This window comes from Drosophila serrata, unplaced genomic scaffold, assembly GCF_035046125.1.
Source record: "Drosophila serrata isolate PLE 108 unplaced genomic scaffold, ASM3504612v1 contig_2, whole genome shotgun sequence".
In the NCBI taxonomy this organism is placed as follows: Eukaryota; Metazoa; Arthropoda; class Insecta; order Diptera; family Drosophilidae; genus Drosophila; species Drosophila serrata.
Window position 1 is genome coordinate 1,363,623 of NW_028256900.1, and position 21,304 is coordinate 1,384,926.

At 38.2% G+C, this 21,304-nt stretch overlaps 4 protein-coding genes across 7 annotated transcripts in view; 2 read left to right on the forward strand and 2 right to left on the reverse strand.

Annotated features, from left to right (window-relative positions):
• The window catches only part of LOC110178981 (uncharacterized), a 41,809-nt gene extending 26,157 nt beyond the window's left edge, over positions 1–15,652 (reverse strand). Inside the window, exons 1-3 of one of the 3 annotated variants that reach the window (XM_086834549.1) lie at positions 15,326–15,652; positions 12,962–13,178; positions 2,411–2,455 (exon numbers count right to left, since the gene is read on the reverse strand). In XM_086834549.1, coding sequence (XP_086690675.1) covers positions 2,443–2,455; positions 12,962–13,178; positions 15,326–15,533 — 438 coding nt within the window. In that variant the 5' untranslated portion in view covers positions 15,534–15,652 and the 3' untranslated portion in view covers positions 2,411–2,442. Of the gene's footprint in view, positions 1–2,410; positions 2,456–10,334; positions 10,766–12,961; positions 13,179–15,325 lie in introns of those variants that run through there. The other 2 variants (XM_020946294.2, XM_086834506.1) reach the window with 2 other exon arrangements.
• On the forward strand, positions 3,315–8,284 carry LOC110178970 (uncharacterized). The gene is made up of 5 exons (XM_086834733.1): positions 3,315–3,527; positions 3,675–4,599; positions 4,913–5,535; positions 6,450–6,570; positions 6,660–8,284. The coding sequence occupies exons 1-5, from the start codon at positions 3,430–3,432 to the stop codon at positions 8,148–8,150; spliced, it is 3,258 nt and encodes a 1,085-aa protein (XP_086690859.1). The 5' UTR covers positions 3,315–3,429; the 3' UTR covers positions 8,151–8,284.
• Positions 14,449–15,051, forward strand: HP6 (Heterochromatin protein 6). Its single transcript, XM_020946298.2, has 2 exons — positions 14,449–14,586; positions 14,639–15,051. The coding sequence occupies exon 2, from the start codon at positions 14,718–14,720 to the stop codon at positions 14,967–14,969; it is 252 nt and encodes an 83-aa protein (XP_020801957.1). The 5' UTR covers positions 14,449–14,586; positions 14,639–14,717; the 3' UTR covers positions 14,970–15,051.
• A 4,478-nt stretch (positions 15,653–20,130) lies between the features above and the next one.
• The window catches only part of geko (olfaction protein geko), a 36,326-nt gene continuing 35,152 nt past the window's right edge, over positions 20,131–21,304 (reverse strand). For both annotated transcript variants that reach the window (XM_086834433.1, XM_020946293.2), the window contains one exon: positions 20,131–20,642. In XM_086834433.1, coding sequence (XP_086690559.1) covers positions 20,456–20,642 — 187 coding nt within the window. In that variant the 3' untranslated portion in view covers positions 20,131–20,455. The remainder of the gene's footprint in view (positions 20,643–21,304) is intronic.

Genomic DNA, 21,304 nt, shown 5'->3' on the forward strand with positions numbered 1-21,304 from the left:
ATTTCTGTTATAATATATTTTATCTAATTTAAAAGTTTACTAGCAAATTATCATATTTTTGACATCGTCTCGATTATATAAATATCTTTTTATATATAATACTTTTTAGCTTTGAAATATCTTTAAAACATCTTACGCACATAAATCATTTATAATTTATATATTCCTTATTTGCTTTAAAGTTTGTCATCAATTTGGTGTATTTGTAATAATACCTAGTACTTCTCTCTAAAACATATTAAAAATTAGCATCAAAATCGTAATCTGTAGGCTTTCTTCGCTCTTTCTTCAATCTCTTGAAGCAGATTCTGCTTTCTTGTAGCCGCTCTACAGCTCTCTTTTTCCCAGAGCTCTCTCTCTATATATTTCTCTGCTCTGGAATCTCCCAGACTATAGCTTTATGTTACAGATATATTTGTATCTCCCCATGAGTTGGAGGCTACTCTGCGCCGGCGTCGCGTGTCAAACGAACGCCAAACTCAAAGCCGGAAAGACATCGTACGGCGCATGTGCAGCTCTTTCGAGTTTTTTTTTTTACAAAACTCACGCTTACGACGGTTGCGTCGCCTAAGTTCACCAGTCAAGCCAACCAGTTTTTTAAATTCAAAATTTCGCTTTCAGTTTCGTTTGCGACTCGCTGAGAAAAAGAAGCACCGACGGCGGCCTCCAAAAAAATATAAATAAATATACAAAAAAAGTGCAGTGAGTAAGTGAAACTGAAAGTGTGCAAATCAAATCAAAAGCCGGGCCCCATACAAAAATAGCTCTCGAAATGTCGCAATTTAAACAATTCAAAAAACCAAACAAAGCATGGCAATTGTGTCTAGAAACTGCGCCCGGGCAATTTTCGAGCTCAGCCAGCCAGGAAGAGTTAAGAGCAAAAAGAAAGTTGTGAAGGCAAACAGCAGCGCAGGAGAATTGCGCAAAAAAAGTTAACTTACAGAAGACAGTGGCAGCCAGTGAATCATAATGTGTAGCGAAATAATATATTAACAAATGGGAATTACCCTAAAAACAAATCTGATAAAAGATGGCATTGAATATTTCATAACTGTGGGGTTTACCACAAAATAGTGTATATATAAATATTACAAGAAAAACCTTTCAAAAGGGAAAAACTTTTCTTTATATAAAAGAAATAATTGGAAATTCTCGCAAGATCTTATTAAATTAATTAAAGGACTTGCATAATAAACGTAATATTTTTTCCCTGTGCATGTCCAGCAATAAGACTCAAATCGAACCTCAGCACGCCTTAAACATTAAACCTAATTGGAGGGGGTGTGTCCTTGTGGTCCTTGTGTTGAGTGGATTATGTAATTTGACAAGCTGAAGGAGGAGAGATGCTGTGCCAGAAGAATTCACAACACGTACGCCACATCCGTATCCGTATCCGTATTCGTGTTCTCGTCTTTGCCCGCACAATTTGGAACGCATCTCGAGCGTAAAGTGTCCTTTCGTGTCGACGCCTCCATCCTTAGAGTGGGTGTGTATGTGTGTGTGTGAGTGTATCTCCTGCATTTTGTGATCCTTGCACCTGCTACTACTACTGCTGCTGCATCCTGCTCCTGGAAAATTAGCTCTCTGCCATTTCTTGTTGTAAACTTCCATTTGTGCCGTCTGCTGTCCTTTGGTTTTAGTGCAGCGCCCTCTGTTGCTGGGCAAATGCAGTTTTCTAGTACTTTGGGGAATCCCCTTTCCTCTTTTATTTTGGGGATGGCATCATAAAATTTTTGGCTGCAATTACAGCTGTGGAAAGTCTGTTGCCCGTCTCAGTCCCCGTTTCCGTCTCGGTTTCGCAATTGTATGAAATTTAAATTTTATATTCAACAAGACATTTGGCGCAGTAGTTGTTTTTATATTGCCCAAGCACAAGAAAACATAAATAATATATTATTTTCAAACTCGGCACAGATGCTGCAAGATGCTCAGACTTTAACCCGGCAAATTTCGAAATTTCTTGTGCGTCATCTTTAAAAAGTGCTTAAAATTTTAACATTTTTTCCACACAAACACACACTCTTTGGTACAATAACCTTGACTCCATTTAAATGCAAATGCAAATCGAAGAGGAGAGCGCTAAATGAGGCGACAACCTGTGCATAATTTATGGTGAAATTGATGGTTCAAAGAAATCACAATAGGTGCAAAATGTTGAGCCAACTTTGTGCTAAAAACTAAAGAAAACAATAGACCTCAAGAAAAAGACTTGGAAGCCCAAAGTATAGAACGCAAGACAAACACACTTTCACTGATCCATAAAAAACAAATGCATAAAAATGTATGAAAGTCTATAAAAATATACAAAGTTAAATAAAGAAAATTTAAAGAAAACAAAAAAATATGAATTGTGGTTGTAAAAATTAATTCAGATATAAGTTAAATATGAAATTTGTGTTGGTGTGCTCACCTCTTCAGCCAATTTCTTAGATTGAATCTGGATCAAATTGTTTCTCTGCAAAGAAAGAGAATACAATAAATATATTAAAATGTAATATTAAACGTACAACAATCAATGCTTAAAAGGCTCAATTTCAATTCGGAACGGATTACTGTATTAGTTAAAAAAAAAGGAATAAATCTGCATACTCAATTTAATATTTCCTTTTTTTTTTTTTTAAAAATTAAAAATTTTGAAAAATTTGGTATTTTCCGGAAATGGCAGAAAGATTCGGATGTTTATGCTGATTTGCTATGATTTATAGGGTCGAAAATAACTCCTTCACTGATTTTCAGACTATAGTCATAACACGCTCTGGAAGGGTATGACAAAGGACAATCATGCTAAAGAGTTTATTTACAACCAGACCACTTAAAACTAGGATAGACACTTCTCATAATAATACTGGGAAACTGGGCATAAAGATATATACCAAAACAGTTCGCTCGGAGGGCGTTAAACTTTTAAGGCCTGTCAGTGAGCCAAGTCCCACCGCCAAATAAAAACTTGACAATAATCCGAATAATTCTGCAAGATTCTCGGGAGCCTGGGAAACCCCCTGAAGATGATGGGATCCCCGATTATTTCTGGCGGTCGTGCGGTTGCATAAACACGGCGCAATCATAAAAAGCGGAATTAAACAAATGTCGGCGTCGGCAAAAACTCCTTTGCCGGGGCTAGCACGTGAGAATTGCATTAATATGAATGCAAATGTACATCCCCCGGGGGGTGTCGCGGGTTTCGGGAAATCTATAAATTTATGTGCAAATGTAGCAAAGAAAATGTCACCGAGAAGGAATTCTTTTTTTGTAGTTTGAGTTGACAGCAAGTTTTTATGATGTTTTCCATTCCATTTTCCCCACTTTAGGCGACGTGCGAAGATTGTGCCTTGTCTTGGAGCTTATGAATCGGTGACGTGAGCTGCGGGATTTTCCATATTTTCCACTCCGCCCCCCGTGTCCCCTCTCCAAAGGAAATCCTGCGCCAAAATGCAATTGCTATGGGACCCGCAGAGTGTGCAATGGAAAATTGCAATTCTAATTATCGCATTAGTCGCCGACGTGTCGTGCATAAGAAATGGCAACGGGTGAGTTGATTGAGCTGCGCTTTTCTCCTCCTCAATTATGCAAATTTCTGTCACATCTTTTATGCCTAATATCTCCCTCTTAAATCTTCCAAATTATCCTGCTGTGATAAACTTTGGTTATTAATGTATTATCCTTTACTTTGACAGCGAGGAAAATCAAATATCTGTGAAGCTGAAAAACTTCTTTCCCTCGGAGCAGGAGCATGAGGTGCAGGTGCAAGACAACCAAAACCCTCCAGAGACCTCGGCGAGAGTGACCTCTGGTGGTGGCTTTAGGCCCTCACAAATGCTGGATTTCACGCCCTCGGATGTGATGCCACAGAGTGGGATCTTCAATCGATTTCCTCCAAGCTATTTGGAACCCAACTACAGGCATGAAATACCAAGTTCCCTGGGACACCAGCAGCACCAGCAGCAGGCTACAGCTTTGGACAAGCAGTTCTCCTTTCCCCAGGACTCACACGCGGCGGTCTTTCAGAGCACTCCACTGCCCACCACACCGGTGGTTAGCTATCTGGATCCATATACCCAGCAAAACTATCGATATACGCCCACACCCCCGTCAATAATTCAGTATCAACGGGAGCAGGCACCTCAAGATGATCAGGCCTACACAGTGCAATCTTCCCTCTTGGTGGGTGGAAATCATCAACAACCCCACCAACCGCGTCCTGGCCACGTGGACGATGTGTATCTTAAGCGACCTGGCTACGTCTTCGATGAGAGTCCCATTGCCCCAACGTATCGACGACCCACAAGGCCACCCACGCCTGCTTTGCCACCACCACCCACCACTGCCTCACAGAAAATCTCCTACGATAGCCATGATTACCCACCGCCCAGTTATGCCGCCCAGCAGACATCCAATTTTGTGCCCCAGCAGCCAAAGCAGCGACCACTGTACCAGCGCCAAGACATCAATGGGAATCGAGGTGGACTGGGAGCAGGGTCAGGACCAGCGCCAGCGCCAGCCTCGTCTAATTATGCAAACAACTTTGATAATTATTTGCAGCGACCAAAACCCCAGCAACAGCACCAGCATCAGCAGACGCAGATACAGAGCCCCAACCAGGTACACTAAGAAGAAAAATTAACATAAGCTAGAAAAAGAGATAATTTTAAAGGGAAATTTTAAAATGATAGTTGAGATTAGGAAAGTATTGCGAGATATAAAAAGCGAAGCAGTTATGGTTACTGAAGTTTGTCATATAGAATATTGATTTCAAATATCTAAACAGTATCAATATATCTAAATTTTCTTTAATTCCTAGATAGTATTCTTTAACACTGAAGCTCTACCTTTTTGGGGTTACTTATTAACTTACATATTTATAAACCTAAATGCTAATATTAACCAATTATTGTCCCCTTTTCTCTCGGTGCACCTACAGCCGCAGTTTGGACACTATCAATACAATCCCCAGAACGTAAGAGAAGGAGGCGGAGCACCACCTGGAGCTGGCATATCCCAGCGACCCAGACCGGGACACAATTACTACGAGTATCAAATTGGCGAGATACCGCCACCACCACCGCAGTCCCAGCACTTTCAGCAGCCGCAGCAGCAGTTCAACTATCGTCCTGCCACTCAGTCATCAGGAGGAGGAGGAGGAGGAGGAGGAGGAGGAGGAGGAGGAGGAGCTGGAGGAGGAGTAATGGGTGGTGGTTTGGCCACCCTGGCCTCGCTGCTTAGCTCCACGCAGCAGTATGCACCGCAATTTACGAATCTCCTCTTGGGTGGAGGTGGTGGCTCCTCATCCCAACAGTCAGCCAGCCCGTTGGGCAGCCTTCTCGGCGCATTTGCTGGAACACAAGGAGCACAAGGATACCCCAGTGGAGGAGGTGGAGGAGGAGGACGACCGGCCAACACACGACTCATTAGGGCACTGGAGAACATCGCTCGCAACGACGATTTGCAGTGCGTGCCCAAGGTGCTCTGCCAGATGATTGCCGGTCAAACGTTACGTGGCCAATTGCCCGGATTCGTTACCTCCCCGGCCATAACCAAGTGAGTTTGCAAACAGGAATAGGAACAAGAATATATATATATAGGGAGGAGAGCTTCACTTTTGCAGGGTGGGGCTTTAGTTGTATAGTAAATATTATTAAATTTGCATTTCGAGGCAGATGGGGTGCAGCCTTAACCGGGATTAGACTTCATTACTGCAGCCCAGTCCTGTTCTAACCATATTGATTGTTCCATTAAATGAGCTACGTCTGGGGGTAATAAGTTCAGAGGAAGAGGTCTGAGATAGGTGGCTATTGTAAATTGAAACTGTTTTTGGCTTTCGCAAATTCTTGGCTTCAAGTCAATTAAGTTTTATATAAACAGGCTGCCCAGGAAGGGTCTGAAGGACTTGTATAACTTAATGGAAAGATTAGGGGTGAAATATCTATGCAGGTCGAAAGGTAAGGATGCCATTATGTCTAAACATTATGGTTAATGTGTTGTCTAAATATGAAGTCTGAATAGCATTTTTATCGAAATTTATGTACGCCAATTTTTACGGCAAATCAAATTGTTAAAAACTCATATCATATGTTAAAAACTCATATAACTAAGCCAAAAAAGCCTTAGATTGAATTCGGAAAGCACTTCTGTGTTAGTTTTTATTTGGTTAATAAATCTGCATACTCAAATAAAAATTTTAGAAAATTCAACTTTGGGCTAGATCAACTCGTCTGTTCATTGTGATCCAGAATATATATGTTTTGTAGGGTCGGAAATGATTCCTTCACTGCTTTTCAAGGTTCAGAGAGTAATCATAATACCCCTATGCAGTATATTATTATTAATATCAATATTATTATTATCAATATTAATATTATTATTATTTATATGATTATTAATAATATTATTATAAGAGCTTATTATTTATTTATTTCCATATCACACTTATATTAATTTATTCTTAAATACAGTTTCCTGGCTGGTTTTCCTGTAGCCTCACCTGCTCTAATTTATGGAAGAGCTGCGCTGCTGGGCTTGAGTGGAGGAGATAGAAGCTGTATTCAGACTTATGAAAAGTGTCCAAAGAATGAGGTAAGAGTCTAAACAATTAATTTCTATAAATTCATATATAAATATTCTTTGGAAAATATATTTAATTAATATATTTAAATCATTAACAGATGGAAATTATTCACTACCTAAACAATCATCGCGGCGGTTTCTTCAAGTTCTTCAGTGAGCCAGAGGAGAAGCCTGAAACCTCTCTTTTAGGAGATGGAGGAACAGGTAGCCTGTTCAGCATTCTCTCCGCTCTCACTGGTGGCGGAGGAGGCGGTGGTGGTGGTCAGACTTATACCACTCCTAGACCACCTCCCAGACCCACCCAGCGACCTACCACGGATATAACCAGCGGCATAGGTAGCTTCTTTACCCAGGTGCTGTCCGAATACCTTAATGGTGTCGAGTACCAGCGGAGAAGGCGAAGGAGGAGTCTAAATCTGAATGATGACTTTCACGATGAAGAGGATAATCTGGACACACAGTCTGGTCAGCAGCAGCTGGTGAAGTTCCAGGACGATGAGGAGGAAGAGGCTGCCAAGGCTCACACCGAACTAATTGGAGTGCTGCAATTTCCCGACAACGAAGGCGAAGGCCGAGTGGTTACCTTTAAGGACATCCAAAGTGAGGAAGAACACGAGGATGGAACAAATATACGCTTTCCGGATGCCACTCCAGCGGATGTTATTAGGGAATTTAATCGTGATGCGGCCCAACGGAAGCTGAGATTCCCCCAGGATCAGGACGTCAAACCCGAAGCTGAAAATGTGAGGCGAGCCAAGCAACTGTCCTTGATGGAAGGCTGGAAAACTGTTCTGCCCAATGGTCTGGCAGAATCGGACTTTGGTGTGGATAAACGCAGAGGAAAAAGGATAGTGTTCCGAGATACCAACGAGCATCCGGAAGAGGAGAGGTTACAGGAGGAAAGGCTAAGAGAAGAGGAGCAGTTCAGAGAAGCTGAACTTAGAGAACTTAGGGAACAAAAAATTAGAGAAGAATCTTTCCGAGAAGAACAACTTCGAGAAGAACAACTCAGAGAAGATGAAAGAATTCTGGAAGATCAACTCAGAGAAGATTTAAGAATTCGTAAAGAACAGCTGCAAATCCAGCGTCTTCGCGAGCTGCAACTAAACCAACAAAGCTACAAAGAGGACTCACTTCCTCCGAATGCAGTCTACGATGATGCCGCTCCTCCCCAACGAGGAGCTCGGGTTATCTTCCCCGATCACTATGAGCAGCACATTCGCAAAGGAAAGATCCTGAATCGACCCACATATGCTCCCACCTACGAATACAATGACCTGGGCGAGGCCAAGGAGGATCGTCTCGTGGTGAGCAGTCACTATCGACTCGAAGGTGGCTTCAACTCCTTGAATCGCGGTGAATTTATGCCAGGAACCCATGTTCGATTTGGAGATGAGACAGGAAATGAGAGGCCTAACCACTACAACTATCCAAACACGAATTACATCAGTGACAATCGATACGGAAGCGGAAGTCAGAAGCCATCGTATCACGAAGATGACAAAAACATCTACGTGACCAATTCGCAGGGAGTCAATGAGTACTATATACAACCCGATGGCAGAAAGGTATATTTTAAAACAGGTTAGGTTTATGTAAAGAAAGAGATACTGAATGTTATAAAAAGGAACAAAACAAATGTTAAAAATAAGCTCTGTAGTTGTAGTACAATGGGTCATTAATTCGTACATGTTGTTCACAAAAGTTAAGAGAAATTCTAAGAAGGGAAAATATGTCTCAAACAAAATCGTATATAAATATTTAAATATTTAAATATCACAAATATGACTGATCTAATTTGTTAAAGTGGTTTATTTTATCATAAAAGGCATTTCGTTTTCTTTTATTTGCAATTGAATTAAGACCCACTTAGAGGCAGGCCACCAACACTTAGTCACATAAGTTTGTAAATATTTAACGCTTTAATCAAATATTTATTAATAAAAACACACAATTCAATCAACTCAGAGGGGTTCTTTTTTTTTGTAATAAGATAAACTTCACCATTGTTTCAACAAGTGACTACGTTGCCAGCGAATATTGCCGCATAAATCAGCAAGCAGAAAGCGGCCACATCCAGGGAATACTATGGTTTGAAAAATTAAATGTGATAAACCCAAACAGAAAAAGGAAATGCAAGACAAATAAAGAGAAGAGGTAGCAAAAGATCAAAGATAGAAGCAGGAATACCTCTAGTTTTAAAATACAAAGAATCTTCCAAAGAAAAATAATATTGGTTAATATAAAATGCAGTAATAATCAACTTAGGTAATATTTTGTAATAGTTCAGAAGTTGTAATGTATTAAAATCTAGTTTCCTTTAGACTTCAGATGATCAACATTAAATTTATTACAAAGAAGTCTTGAATATATTCCTTAGATTGTAGGAATATACTCCTCCTACAAATACGAGGTATGAAAAGAAACCCACAGCAACATGCAGGGGCATACCCCTTAGGAGCACAAACAATTTCATTTCTTTCTATTTTTTTGCACCCGTTTTCCCAAAAAAAAAAAAAAGAAAAGGAAAATTCTTCTGAATGTTTGTCAGCGGAAAAATGCACACAGCAATGGAAAAGTGCACAAAAAAGTGCAGCATACTTTTGTGCAAGCCAGACCGACCGAAAGTTGTCAGAGTTGCCTCCATGGAACACGAAAAGCTCCAATCCCCAACCTCAGTTGTGCTCCAAACTGTCGTCTTATTTTATTTACAGCACTCGGAGCGACGACGACGACGACGACAGAAGCGACAGTTTGTATGCAAACCATATGCAACGAGTTAATAAATGGGAAACACAGAGGCGATGGAGTTGAAGGTTGGGGTTTGGGGCAAAGGGCTAGGGGCTAGGGGCTAGAGTCCAGAGGCTCTGAGACCCCCGAGAGAGTTGTGTGTGTTTTGGCTTGTTGCAATTCTTGTTGAAAGTGCAGGGGTGGAAGGTAAGAGTTGGAAATTGGGAGCAAGTTGGAAAAACTGAACGAATCTTGGGTGATGTGTGATTTGTAAAAAAATTAACCTAATGGAAGGTAATATTTTTCATATTATAAATAAAATTACATTCCAGGATACGTTGAAACTCACATACCCCGGAAGAATATGAAATTATAAGCAGGCAAAAGGCACAACTGCTATAGCTGAACTTATAATTAAGCATACAGTGTAAAAATTACTAACTAAATATATTAATAATGTTTTAAGCTTACTATTTAGTATACAAGTTCTACAATTTTATATTGTGGTTCAATTCTAAGCCAACTGAGACTGCTAATTCAAAGAGCTCACAATCTTCAAGATACATAATGCTCATACACTTGAAGCTTATCCTGGTCTTTGGGCAACTACATCAATTAAATAATATTTAAGGAAATCGATTAAATCTGAAAGAACATTGAACAGTCTTTAAAGATATATGTATTTCAATTTTGATTTTGGAAATCATATCATATTTGTTTTTTAAGGAAACCATTTTATTTTTCAACTTTATTATTTATAACCAAATTTTAACACTTATTTTTTAAACCCCAAAATCAAATCAAGTCTCTTTAAAAATTTCAAAATAATTACAGGGTATGGGAGAACCCACTCTTTTGAGACTTAATACCTTGCGTCAACAATTTGCAAGTGGCGTTGCAACCAGTCCGAATTTTTTCCTCGCATACTCTTTGGCGTATCAATTTTTTGTTGCTCCTTTCCTGCCATGGAAATAGAGAAAGAGAAATGCATTGTCCAAGCGGAAAAATTGAGGGAGACATGTCCTGGCATAGGAACACACAAATTTGGGGCTTGGATTTTTTTGTATTTCCAACTGGTTTGTTTATTTTCATTTGTTTACTCATAAATCTAAGCGTTCGTTTAAATTAAAACCCTTAAAAGCAACTAAAAGTACTGCGTAATGAAAAAGGTGAACGAAGGAGGAGAATGGAGATGAGGGACCAGAAGATGGATGATTAACAAAGATGTCCGATGTGACTGACTAAAAAAAAGGGGGAAGGTCCATCCTGAAGCCACTCTCCTCCTGCTATCTATGGGAATTGGGGGTTTGGTCTTCAGCGGGGTTGAGGTGGCGGCAGCGGTCCAACTCCTGGACAGGGCATCCTTTTCGCCAAATGCTTGCACAGCGGCACATCCCGCACAGCATCACCGATGAATAGGGAGAGAAGATACCATTGCTTCATGCCACCAATCCCTGGTTGCACTTTGTAGTTCCTGATGGTGCATGTTGCAGGCGGTGTGGAGAGTCGGATTACAGAAAATAATTACTTATAAGTCGGCAGGTAAACACATATAGAAAACACCGATGAAGCCATATCCTTTGCTTAAAAACAAAAGCAATTTTCAGAAGCAGACAGAAAAGGGATGCTGATGTGTATTTTAGTGTGAGGTGTAAGTCTTGCTTGGTTCATTTGTGAATTAATTGTGCATGAGATGATATATTTATGGTCAAAAAGATGCAGTTAGAAGCAAGTAATGTGATTTTTGGTTAATAAAACGCTTGCTTTTATTAGTTTGAATTTGAAGAAGAAGCAGAAAACTAAGCTATGAGTTAATTTTAGCACAACTCTTTAAGCAAATTTATTTCTTTATATACAATAAACCACCTAATTTCTCTCTCTTTCCTTCTATACCAAATTACAAAGGTATCCCTTTTTGGAATGTTCCCTGCTGATTACTTTGTGTGATATCCTTTCCTTTTTTGTACACCAAAACCCTTTTGCTTTACACCTATGAAGAGCAGCTTCGGACAGTTGAAATTTCACACGTCTGCAATGGCATAATTTAATCAACTCTGGTAACAAAAACACATCTGCAGATGCCCCTCAGGAAAATCAAGAGAACAAAAACCTGGAGAAAAAGCCAGCATCGGCATACCATTCCCCCACTGGGCACTTGCATAAATTTAATCAAAAACTTTAATCATATTTTATTATTACAAAACACGTCGAGTTTGCAGAAAACTTCTTCTTCTAATGCCAATTACATTTGCAGCGCAACGAAACCTAAACAAAACTAAAACCAAACGAGAAAACATCACAGCCAGACGGCAGAGGCGGCAGGCAGGTCAGGGATGAAGGTCTCGAGTTGGACTCGGACTCGGAATCGGACTCCTCTCTCAGACAGAGACGAACATTTCAAAAATAATTTTGAATATTTGCTCTTGACACGTTGGCCAAACAAACAAACACACACAATTTTGAGGGCAAGGGCGTAGGGTGAAATGGTGAGCATTTTTGCACATTAAGTGTGAAAGTGTCAGATGCATGTGGAGGAAACCTTTTTGCGATATCACAAAATATGTATTAAATAGAATAAATGAATGGGGAGTTTAAGGCGAATGTCTATTGGCCGAAATGAGAAAATGTTGCACATACGACACGTCTGCTGTAACAGTCCTAAGAAGCTTTTCTTTAATCTGCCCTTTGTTTGTCCTCCTGCCGAGTGCGAGTATTTCAAAATTGGAAACTTTCAGGTCACAATAAAAATGTTTTACTGCCGCAACTGACCCCGGGCTTCCTTGCTTTTATTACCTAAAATGCCAATAATAAAAAATGAAAAGACGAGAAGGAAAACTGCAAAGACAAGCGCATTAATTATGAATCACAGCAGTTAGCTTGGGCGAGAAGAATAATTTGCTGCTTTTACAACATTACCATGACAATGGTGATGCTGATGGGGAAGCTGCGAGGGCAACCAACTCATCAGGAACTGCTGCACAAAAAATAAACTCAAATTTATGTAAACTTACAAATTGAAATCCAAAGTCAGAGTCGTGACATGCACTTTTAAACCCAAGGAGACATTAAATTATGCACAGATGAGTTAGCAATGCCAATGACAATGGGCGAACTCTAAGGATGGGACAGACAGACAGACAGACAGCGACAACAAGGAGGATATAAAAATTGATTGGAAAACATTTTGCTTTAGCTAAAAACAAGCCATTCATTTGCCAAACTGCAATGAGAAATGCAATTCCAGACCAGAAATAGAACCAGAACTAAAGAAAGTTCAAGTTGTTACTGCCAATTCAAGGTTCGAGTGAGTTTGCCATAAAGTAAGTCAGCCATAAAAGGATTCACGGAGTAGGAGATGAAGCAAAAATCAGGAAATAAATTCAAGTATTTAAGACAATCTTTACTTAATTACATATTTGACTATATACTATACTATCTACTATATGCAGTGTTCTTAAAGCTGTGTCTAGACCAAGCTAAATATACATATATATGTACAAAGCTTTGGCTATATAAACAATATTAGCATTGACCAAACCAAATATATTAATAAGCCTTTTAAATATTTAAAGAAATAGAAATGTATGTGCATATTTTAAACAATATTTAAGTAGTACCGCAACCCCTTTTAGCAAAGCAAAATATTTACAAATTTATGAGTCAAACTCACCTCAAGACCTCCGACCAGGCGGCATGTGGCTTCGCCTTGCCTTCACCCGGCAATCGTCGTTCGCTGCTACTCGAGTGACGGGAAGCGTGGACACGGCACGGTTCCTCCAGGATGCAAGCCTGCGACCCAAACTCCAGCAGGATCTGTTTTTGGGCCAACTCAGCGTCAAGGGACAGCGGGTGGGCAGTATCCCTACGGCTGCGAGATCTATATGTGCCTGTAAGAAAAAGGGAATAACAAAAAATATATATTAAAACCTTTTCCTAATGTTACAAATTGTTTTATTAGATAACAATTAAAGTATATTGAATTTATTATTTTAGTTATGAGTTTTTAAACATATTATTCGTCGTAACAATTTGTATGTACACATTTCTAAAATATCGACTGTTTAAGGCTAGTTACAACCGATTTTCGATAGATCCTCTAGTTCGATTGCAAACAGCAAGCGTATATAAACTTTGGCATAGTTCCCTTTCTTGTTCATTTTGGGATATACCCACTTAATCATTCATCGCTTCACCTGACCTACCCACATCTACATACTTACATATGTATGTATGTATAATGTACATCAAAGCCCCAATCACACTCAATGACTTTATTTCCGCCTGTGCGTTGCTTTTGTGTTTGTTATGGTTTCAGCTACTGACTTACCATCAGCCTTGAACCCATTTTCACAATTTTGTCGGCTAAGTGGTCGATCACGATCACAGTTGGACACCGCTTTTGTCATCGCACTTGCAGATCAGGTTTTTACGGGCCAAAAAGCAATCACACCATCATCCCGCAAGTGGTTTTGGAAAGCCCCCAAACAATGATAACACATCAAAGTGGTGTGAATACCTCATTTTGAAATATTACTTAAGGAGTTTAGAATTAGCTGATAAATTACCTAAGACTTCTAGAACCCTACAAATATATACTTCCTAATTTAATAATCAATTTTTAATTTGTATGCAAGCGATCTAGGCAGAAATATTGCAAATTGAAGATGTAATTACATAAACAATATATATAATAATTCATTGACATTTATAAGGTATTACTTCAAAATAATTTATATCAATTCTATAGATTTCTTATTGGCCAATGTTGTGTTTTCAATAAGTAAACAGCTGTTATGTGAAGGCCGTCCGTAAAAGAGTTTATTGGGAATTTATGTTTCACATCTTTACAAAATCAAATACAACAGTGCCGTACCCATACCATACAATAGTCCATCACATCACAGGAGTACGTTAGATATTTTAAAAAGATGTGAAACTCACATTCACACTGCTCATAAATCAGTTTATCATAAAATAATTTAAAGCTGTTAAACAAAACAAATATAAGTTATTGCAAATATATATTCATTTATTTGCAACTACTTAAGACTTTGGACTCAATTTTAATATTTTAATTATACAAATTCGATTAAAAAAGTCTTTGTCAATAATGAAATGTCTATTCCATATTCCAACATTCCCCGGGCTCTGGATGACCGATAGCTTTATATGTATGTTAAAAACTGTTCTATTCCGTTCGTTTCAAACTTAAAAATTGAAGCTGTGCAGCGGAAATTCCTAGAACATTCTTTTCCTGTTTGGACAGCTTCTTTGCCTGCAGCAAAAAAGCAGCGTGTAAGTTCTTAAAGTTGTGAAAGTTATATTTACTTATTACCACGACCTCTAGGATCTGGTGAACCCGGTCATTTGGCATCTTATATAAATTGTATACAGAAACTGAACTATCTGGAACTCAACGCACCAATATGTTCAACAACAGCAACAACAACAATAACAATCGGAACACCTCTGACTCCAATATACGATCAATAGATTCCCTTTTGGAGCCGTTGGAAATACTGGGCGCCACCAACGATTCCGGCCAACTGATGTTTTTGATCCGCTGGAGGGGCACCAATCGGGCCGATTTGGTGGCAGCCAACGTGGCCAACATCAAGTGGCCCCAAATGGTCATAAAGTATTACGAGCAACGTGTGATCTTTCATCCTCCTGAATAAGCAAGGTCCCTTCAGTTATTCAAAAAATGTTTATCAAACAAAATACATTTGAATAAATAAGGATTGTTGCCAAAGAACAAAATCACTTTGATAGTTTCATTAAAAGAAATGAAGAGTAGCACATGGTACATATGTATGTATGTAAGTATGTAAAAGTTATGAAATTATTATCCATATAAAATTTCCTCTACAATTCAACCGACACGCTCTCAAAACTTTCGGATGGCTTCGCATTTGTTAGGAATTTCCCCATCGAATTCCTGCACTGATTTCAACAATGCAAAACACTTAATTTATGCACAACATATTATCAACTTTCACTTGGAATTAAAAGGCTGAAATCATATCGAACTCACTGGGACTAAGGGAGTAGGCCAGCTTCTTGGCGAACTGGGAGAGGCGGACGGAGAGCACAATTACAGGGAATCCCACCAGCTGGACAGGCAGTTCGAATAATGGATCAGGGTTCTGGGCCAAACCCTCCTCCACATACTCCAGCAGCAAGACGAGGAGCACGCAAAGCGTCGGCACCAGCGACAGTGTGCAGATGTACCGGAGATTCATGGCCGTCGAGAAAAGGTTGGGCAACACAACGTAATACTATTATGTATATTGATGAATATTTGTATATCCACGGACGACGGCCGAAGCGACTTGGTGCGCTTGAAAGTCTTGGACTGACTAAAGCGACCTGCAGCCGCTTAAAGCCGCCAAAGTGCCGCATAAAAAGTAAACCAAACGCAAACTTAAATGTAAACAAAGAGAGAGAGAGGAGCAAAGACGGTGTCGGAGAGCTGGAGCCGAACTTCAAGTGTAGGCCCCAAAGAAATCACTTGTTGTGTAAAGCTTACACTCCCCAAAATGAGTGTATTGAGTGTGTGTTACAGAGACGTAGGAAAAGAGATGTTAAGGGGATTATTATATTTGGATTTACAGCAAATTAAAATATTTGCGACACTTAAGATAAAGTTAGATTTATAGAAATAAAACTAGAAGGGTTATATTTTTTGAAGAAAGAAATTATGGCGGAAGGAGGAGGTTTGGTATTAGAATTAGAAAATTCGATAAATTCCTATTTGTGAATATTTCTATATTTAGATATGTCCTAACTTTTGCTCTTTAAACTATTTTAAAGAGACTAAAACCTTTTGTTATTAGTTAAACCAATTTAAACTCAATAATTTAATGGGATTTATTTAAACACAAACATTAAACTGATTCGATTAAAAAATATTAAGTATATATTATACAAATTTTATTTATTTAAATCAAATAGAGACCTCCTTTGTGATTTATTGTATTAACTTTACAAATAATGTGTTAACACTCAAATGTCAGAATTTATTTGTGTGAAAATATGAAATAAGTGAATATCAATTTGTCAAATTTAAATTATTATATATTAAGTGGAAATATAAGAGGAGCTTGGACATTTATTTCATCCTCTTTTCGACGCCTCTGCTTGGATTTTGGATTGATTTTTTTTTTTGCAGGCCAAGTTTATTTTGCATTTTGACCAAGTTTTGTGCGGAAGCCAAAGACAAGACCAGTAAGTGAAAGTGAGGCCCACTAAGCGCAGGGCGCAGCAGTCTAGGCACCAAGCTCTCTCAACTCCAAAGCGTCTCTCTTTACATATATAAACAAATGGTGAAGATATTAGCAACAATAAATATTAAACACTAGAAAAAAATATATTAATTTGTATTTGTATATATTTATCAGTCATGGTAGAAAGTGATTAATCAAAAAGTTTGATACACAATTACTAAAAATATATAGTTTATATGATCATACAAAAATTGTACTAGTATATTTTCGTGCTGGACTACATTGTCTGTTCAAGCTGGTGCTATTATCTTAACCTCAGCTGTATGTCTGGTTTTATTTCTCCTAACTTTGTGGTGTGGTTGCTCTCTTCGTCTGTGCAATTATAAAAAGTTATGAAATCTTTCAAGCCAAAATATGGCCAAACATTCGGACTTTTTGGGGGCATCGGCTGGGGATTTCCTTTCTTCACTCTTTATTTATATTTATTTGGCTTGCATATCAATTACTTCATTTCCGTTAGGTGTGTCTGTCTGGTGTACCAAGTGCGAAATTTCCTACATGGGCGAAATGTTAGCTTAATTTCGAGCAATTGGTTTTGGTTTCGATCGTGGCTGGCGTTATGGGTCAACAAAGTTTAAGTTGGCCGACTTAGCAGAAGGTGGAACCGATATATAGAGATAGAAACCTATAACTATGTTAAATATTTTTATATATTCATTAAACAAATATATTTTCTGTTATTCGAAAGTAGAAGAATCTATCTTTACCAAATTCAGGACAGAATAATAGTAGTCCCAATGAGAGCTTCAAAAGCTGGTAGTAATAAGCATTACTGGAACTAGTTTAAACTATTTCTTAAATACCACAAGTTCCCTATACCTCACTTAATATGATTAACACCTTTTAATATTAGCCCATTGCTTATGCTTATTATTTGCTTAAACATTTATCAAGAGATTGAGGAGCACGTGTCGTTGACCAGGTGAACGAGCTGAGAGGCTGAGAGCTCTGGATCAGCATAGCAAAGTGGGGGCAAGGAAATGAAAGCCATATCGAGGAAATTCAACTTACAAATAACTGTGTAGATGCAATTGAGGTTTCAATAAAAAGAATAATTTACCGCCTGACGTTGATCGTCCGCCAAAGAGTGTGGTTCAATCAGTCAGTTGGCCAAGTTGCCGGGACCCGTTTAAAGCCACCAGCTCTCGGCCAACTCACGTAGGCACCACGACGGTCGAGTTATGCAATCCAGCCACAGTGGAGACTACCTCAAGAGGCACTCAAGTGATGGTTAAATGCACCAAACTATTGCGATGGAAAATTTGCCTTTTCCTAACCGTTGAGGTGTTTGAAAAGTTCGCGATACAATTTCATGCGCAGCAGGAAAGTAAATTAAGGAAATGTAATTTTTACAGGGGAAAGTAATCGGGCTTTTCCAAGTGTATTAGAGACGGGTAGAGTAGTTAAATAATTAATAATAATAAAAATTTAAATACACTAGGAGATGGTACTCTAAATACACGTATTAGTTAGCCCAGGGAAAGGATAGGTTTAATATTGTTTTGATGATTGATTTTAAATACACATATGAGAGTTTAGAATCAAGAAACAATTAACATACTCGTTTCACAACATAATATTATAATATAGAAAATGTTTTCATAAATTACATCATTACAGATATCTTTCACAACACATACGTAAATAATTTATTCCAACTTTAATTCGGCAATAAATTATAAACCCGTAGAGAATTCCAAATTCGGTGACTCAAAGCTGTCGCCAAAAATTAGCTTTCATTTTTGGAGCCGGCAAGTATGCGGAAATTATTACAAGACAGAAAAACCCACTACCAAAACCTGCCAGAAGTCTAAGACAATGCGACTGCACCGGGAATACACCTGCATTTTTCCTCCCTCCAAGCTCACCCTCCACGATTGCATAAACCAACAACTTGTCAAACGTCAAACCAAAATAATAAAAAAAAAAGGCAGAAATTGAGCCAAACTCGAAATTTGGGCCAGGCCAAAACAATGAAAGTTGCGCACAAAACACGCAAGTAGCGTAACAGAAACAAAAAAGGCAGCAAACAGTTGGACGAATCTGACCCAATTTCAGTTTAATATTACAAATTTGTTGTCTTTTATTATTGTACTTTTTTTGTTTTTGTTTTTTATGCTTTGAATTGCAATTTCTGCCCAAATTTTATGGTTACCAAATTGAACGTGTTTTTCGGGGCGACAAGTGTAAGTGGAATTTCAATTGAAAATCAATTTTGAAACCTGCTGCATTGATTTACTTCATTGACTGCCTCGTGTCACTGACTGATTTATGTATAGGCGAAATCTAAAAATACTTTCTTGTTTTTGTTTTCATTTCAATAAATATTTTTTGATAATTCAGTCATCAATATGTTTGTCATAATCCATCAATTTCACTCAAATATCGTTTGTTTTTTTTTTACTGGAAAATGTGACCGGAATACTGGATTGTCCAGAGAGACAATTGTAAACAAAGCTAAAAGTATTCTAATTTTTATTTTGTACCCTGTCATTGAGGCGACTTAAATTTGCATATAAAGTGTACACTAAAAATTTTGTGGCTTTGTTTTTTGTGCACTCAAGGTAGGAGGTATGCAGTCTTTTTTAACTTAGCCCCGAAAGTATGCACAAAATAGTTATTTTTTAGTTTAAAACATGGTTAAATGGGTCTTTAAGTATTTAATTTAAAGATTTTACAATTTAAACTAAACTGCAGCTTCAATTTATTTCAAAAAATTTCAAAAACTCGCTGTGTTTGCACTAATTTGCATTATAATCTATTTTGTTTATGAGCTACAATATAATCAATATTTTATATTTTGTTTTTCAATATCTTTGAGGCAAAATTGAATTTTTTTAAAGTCAACCAGAAACAATTGAGAGTAATATTGAATTGTGAGAAATCAAAAATAATACAAGCGTTTATAAATGTCACAAATTTAGTAAGATAAGATCTTATTAACTAATTCTATTTCTTTGCCAGAGGTAATTAGTTAATACAGTAAAAGTAAACAAATAAAAATATTTGATTATATTAAAGCATTTCCTTACATTGTAATGACGGAAATTTAAGGATCTTTTGAGGATCTTTTTGAGGATACACTAGTTTTTATGGATTGATAAATTGACAATCAGACAGACGACTTTGCTAGGTAGATATCATATTACCCCTGCAAAAAGGTTTCCCTACAAATTATATTTAAAAAATATCTTACTGCACTAGTACTTATAACATAAAATATTATACTTCTATTTCGAGATTATATTTTTAGTTACTTAGTAACAATTTTCCACTGCCTGTAGCATGTCAATTAAGTCGAATCAATTAAACTTCACCCCGTCGTCAAGCGAAATCTCCAATGATTGTCGCATTTGATAGCAAAAAGTCGACCTTCCCCAGTGCAAAGTAATTCCTAACTATATAAATCCATTGCCAGCAAGTTGAACGCTTCCTAGCAATTACATACAGCACGTACGTTCACTTGGGAGACTGAAATAGTGTTTACTTTTTATTAAAGCCATTTCACAAAATGGTGATGCAGCAAACAATTAAAACGGATTAAGACACATCATTAGGGCGAGTGAACAAACACAAAATAGTGTAATTTATTAACAATTACAGGAGCATCGAACTTACGACTAGACCTAAGGCTAAATCGGGTCGTGACTAGTCACACGTATGTAATTAAAATCTACCTAGGACTCGCAGCTAGTAGATACAAGTGCTTACAGTTCCACAGTCACTTCAGTCGTGTCGGGACTAAGGTCTAAGTCTAAACATAAGGTCATGTACAAGGTAGGAAGGTCAGGGTGGATCCAAAGGCGAAGACATATTGTACAAAAGTCGAGGTGTCTATTCCTAATGCTTAAACCTAATTGATCAAGTGAGGGTACACACTAGACCCTCACTTTGTAGCTGAGCTTCATCAGCTTCTTGGAGCTGATCGGGCAGTTGGGCCAAAGATTGGCGCATCCCATCGGTCCGCTGAGATGGTCACCGGTGTGACGCATTAGCTCCCCCATGTGGGCGGCGAAGTACCACTTGCTCGGCGGCATATTCATCATCCAGGGCATCGTCGGAGATCTGCAATTAGGAGGGAGGAAGGCACAGCATTAGACGGAAGTTTATCCACAACTGAACAAATGTTAAATATTATATCAAGTCATTATCATTTCACGCTTCGCCTGTGAGCCTCAAGCGCTTTGACGGAGTTTGTTCAGGTTTCGCTTTCGGTGAGTATATATCTCTAGACTCTGTATCTTTAGAATGCCTCAGCCATTCACCTTGCTGTTGATTTAGTATAGATTCTAAAGCTAAGCCTTTTACATCAGCTTCGGTGTCTCACCTTCGTCTCAAGTGCGAGGTTACAGCTGAAGTTGAGGTAGGTTATCGCTCAAGTATTTGTCACATCGGGCTAACTCCAAATAGAATAATTTTGTTATTTTGCTCCTAAACCTCAGCTGCACTTTGCTTTTTCAATTACCTAGAAAATCTATTTCCCTGGGAAATGATTATAATAGAAATTTAAACGAACCCTATTTGAAACCGGTTAGCGAGACGCCTTTGTAACTGTTGATCATGCAAATCATTTTTAGATCAGATTGAAACTGGTTCTACTTGTTGGAATTTATAGTTTCAAAAATAATTAAGCTATCTAGGTAATATTTACTGGGAAAAATATAACATGTTTAAGGCATACTTTTTAATTTCAAACTCATTTTGTTAGGTAATTACAGGTTCTGAAA

Bases quoted from the DNA above. Each gene is read 5' to 3' on its own strand.
- LOC110178970 (XM_086834733.1), top strand. From the start codon at position 3,430: ATGCAATTGCTATGGGACCCGCAGAGTGTGCAATGGAAAATTGCAATT. The intron at 3,528-3,674 runs GTGAGTTGATTG...TTACTTTGACAG, and splicing joins TGCATAAGAAATGGCAACGG to CGAGGAAAATCAAATATCTG. The intron at 5,536-6,449 runs GTGAGTTTGCAA...TCTTAAATACAG, and splicing joins ACCTCCCCGGCCATAACCAA to TTTCCTGGCTGGTTTTCCTG.
- HP6 (XM_020946298.2), top strand. From the start codon at position 14,718: ATGTTCAACAACAGCAACAACAACAATAACAATCGGAACACCTCTGAC.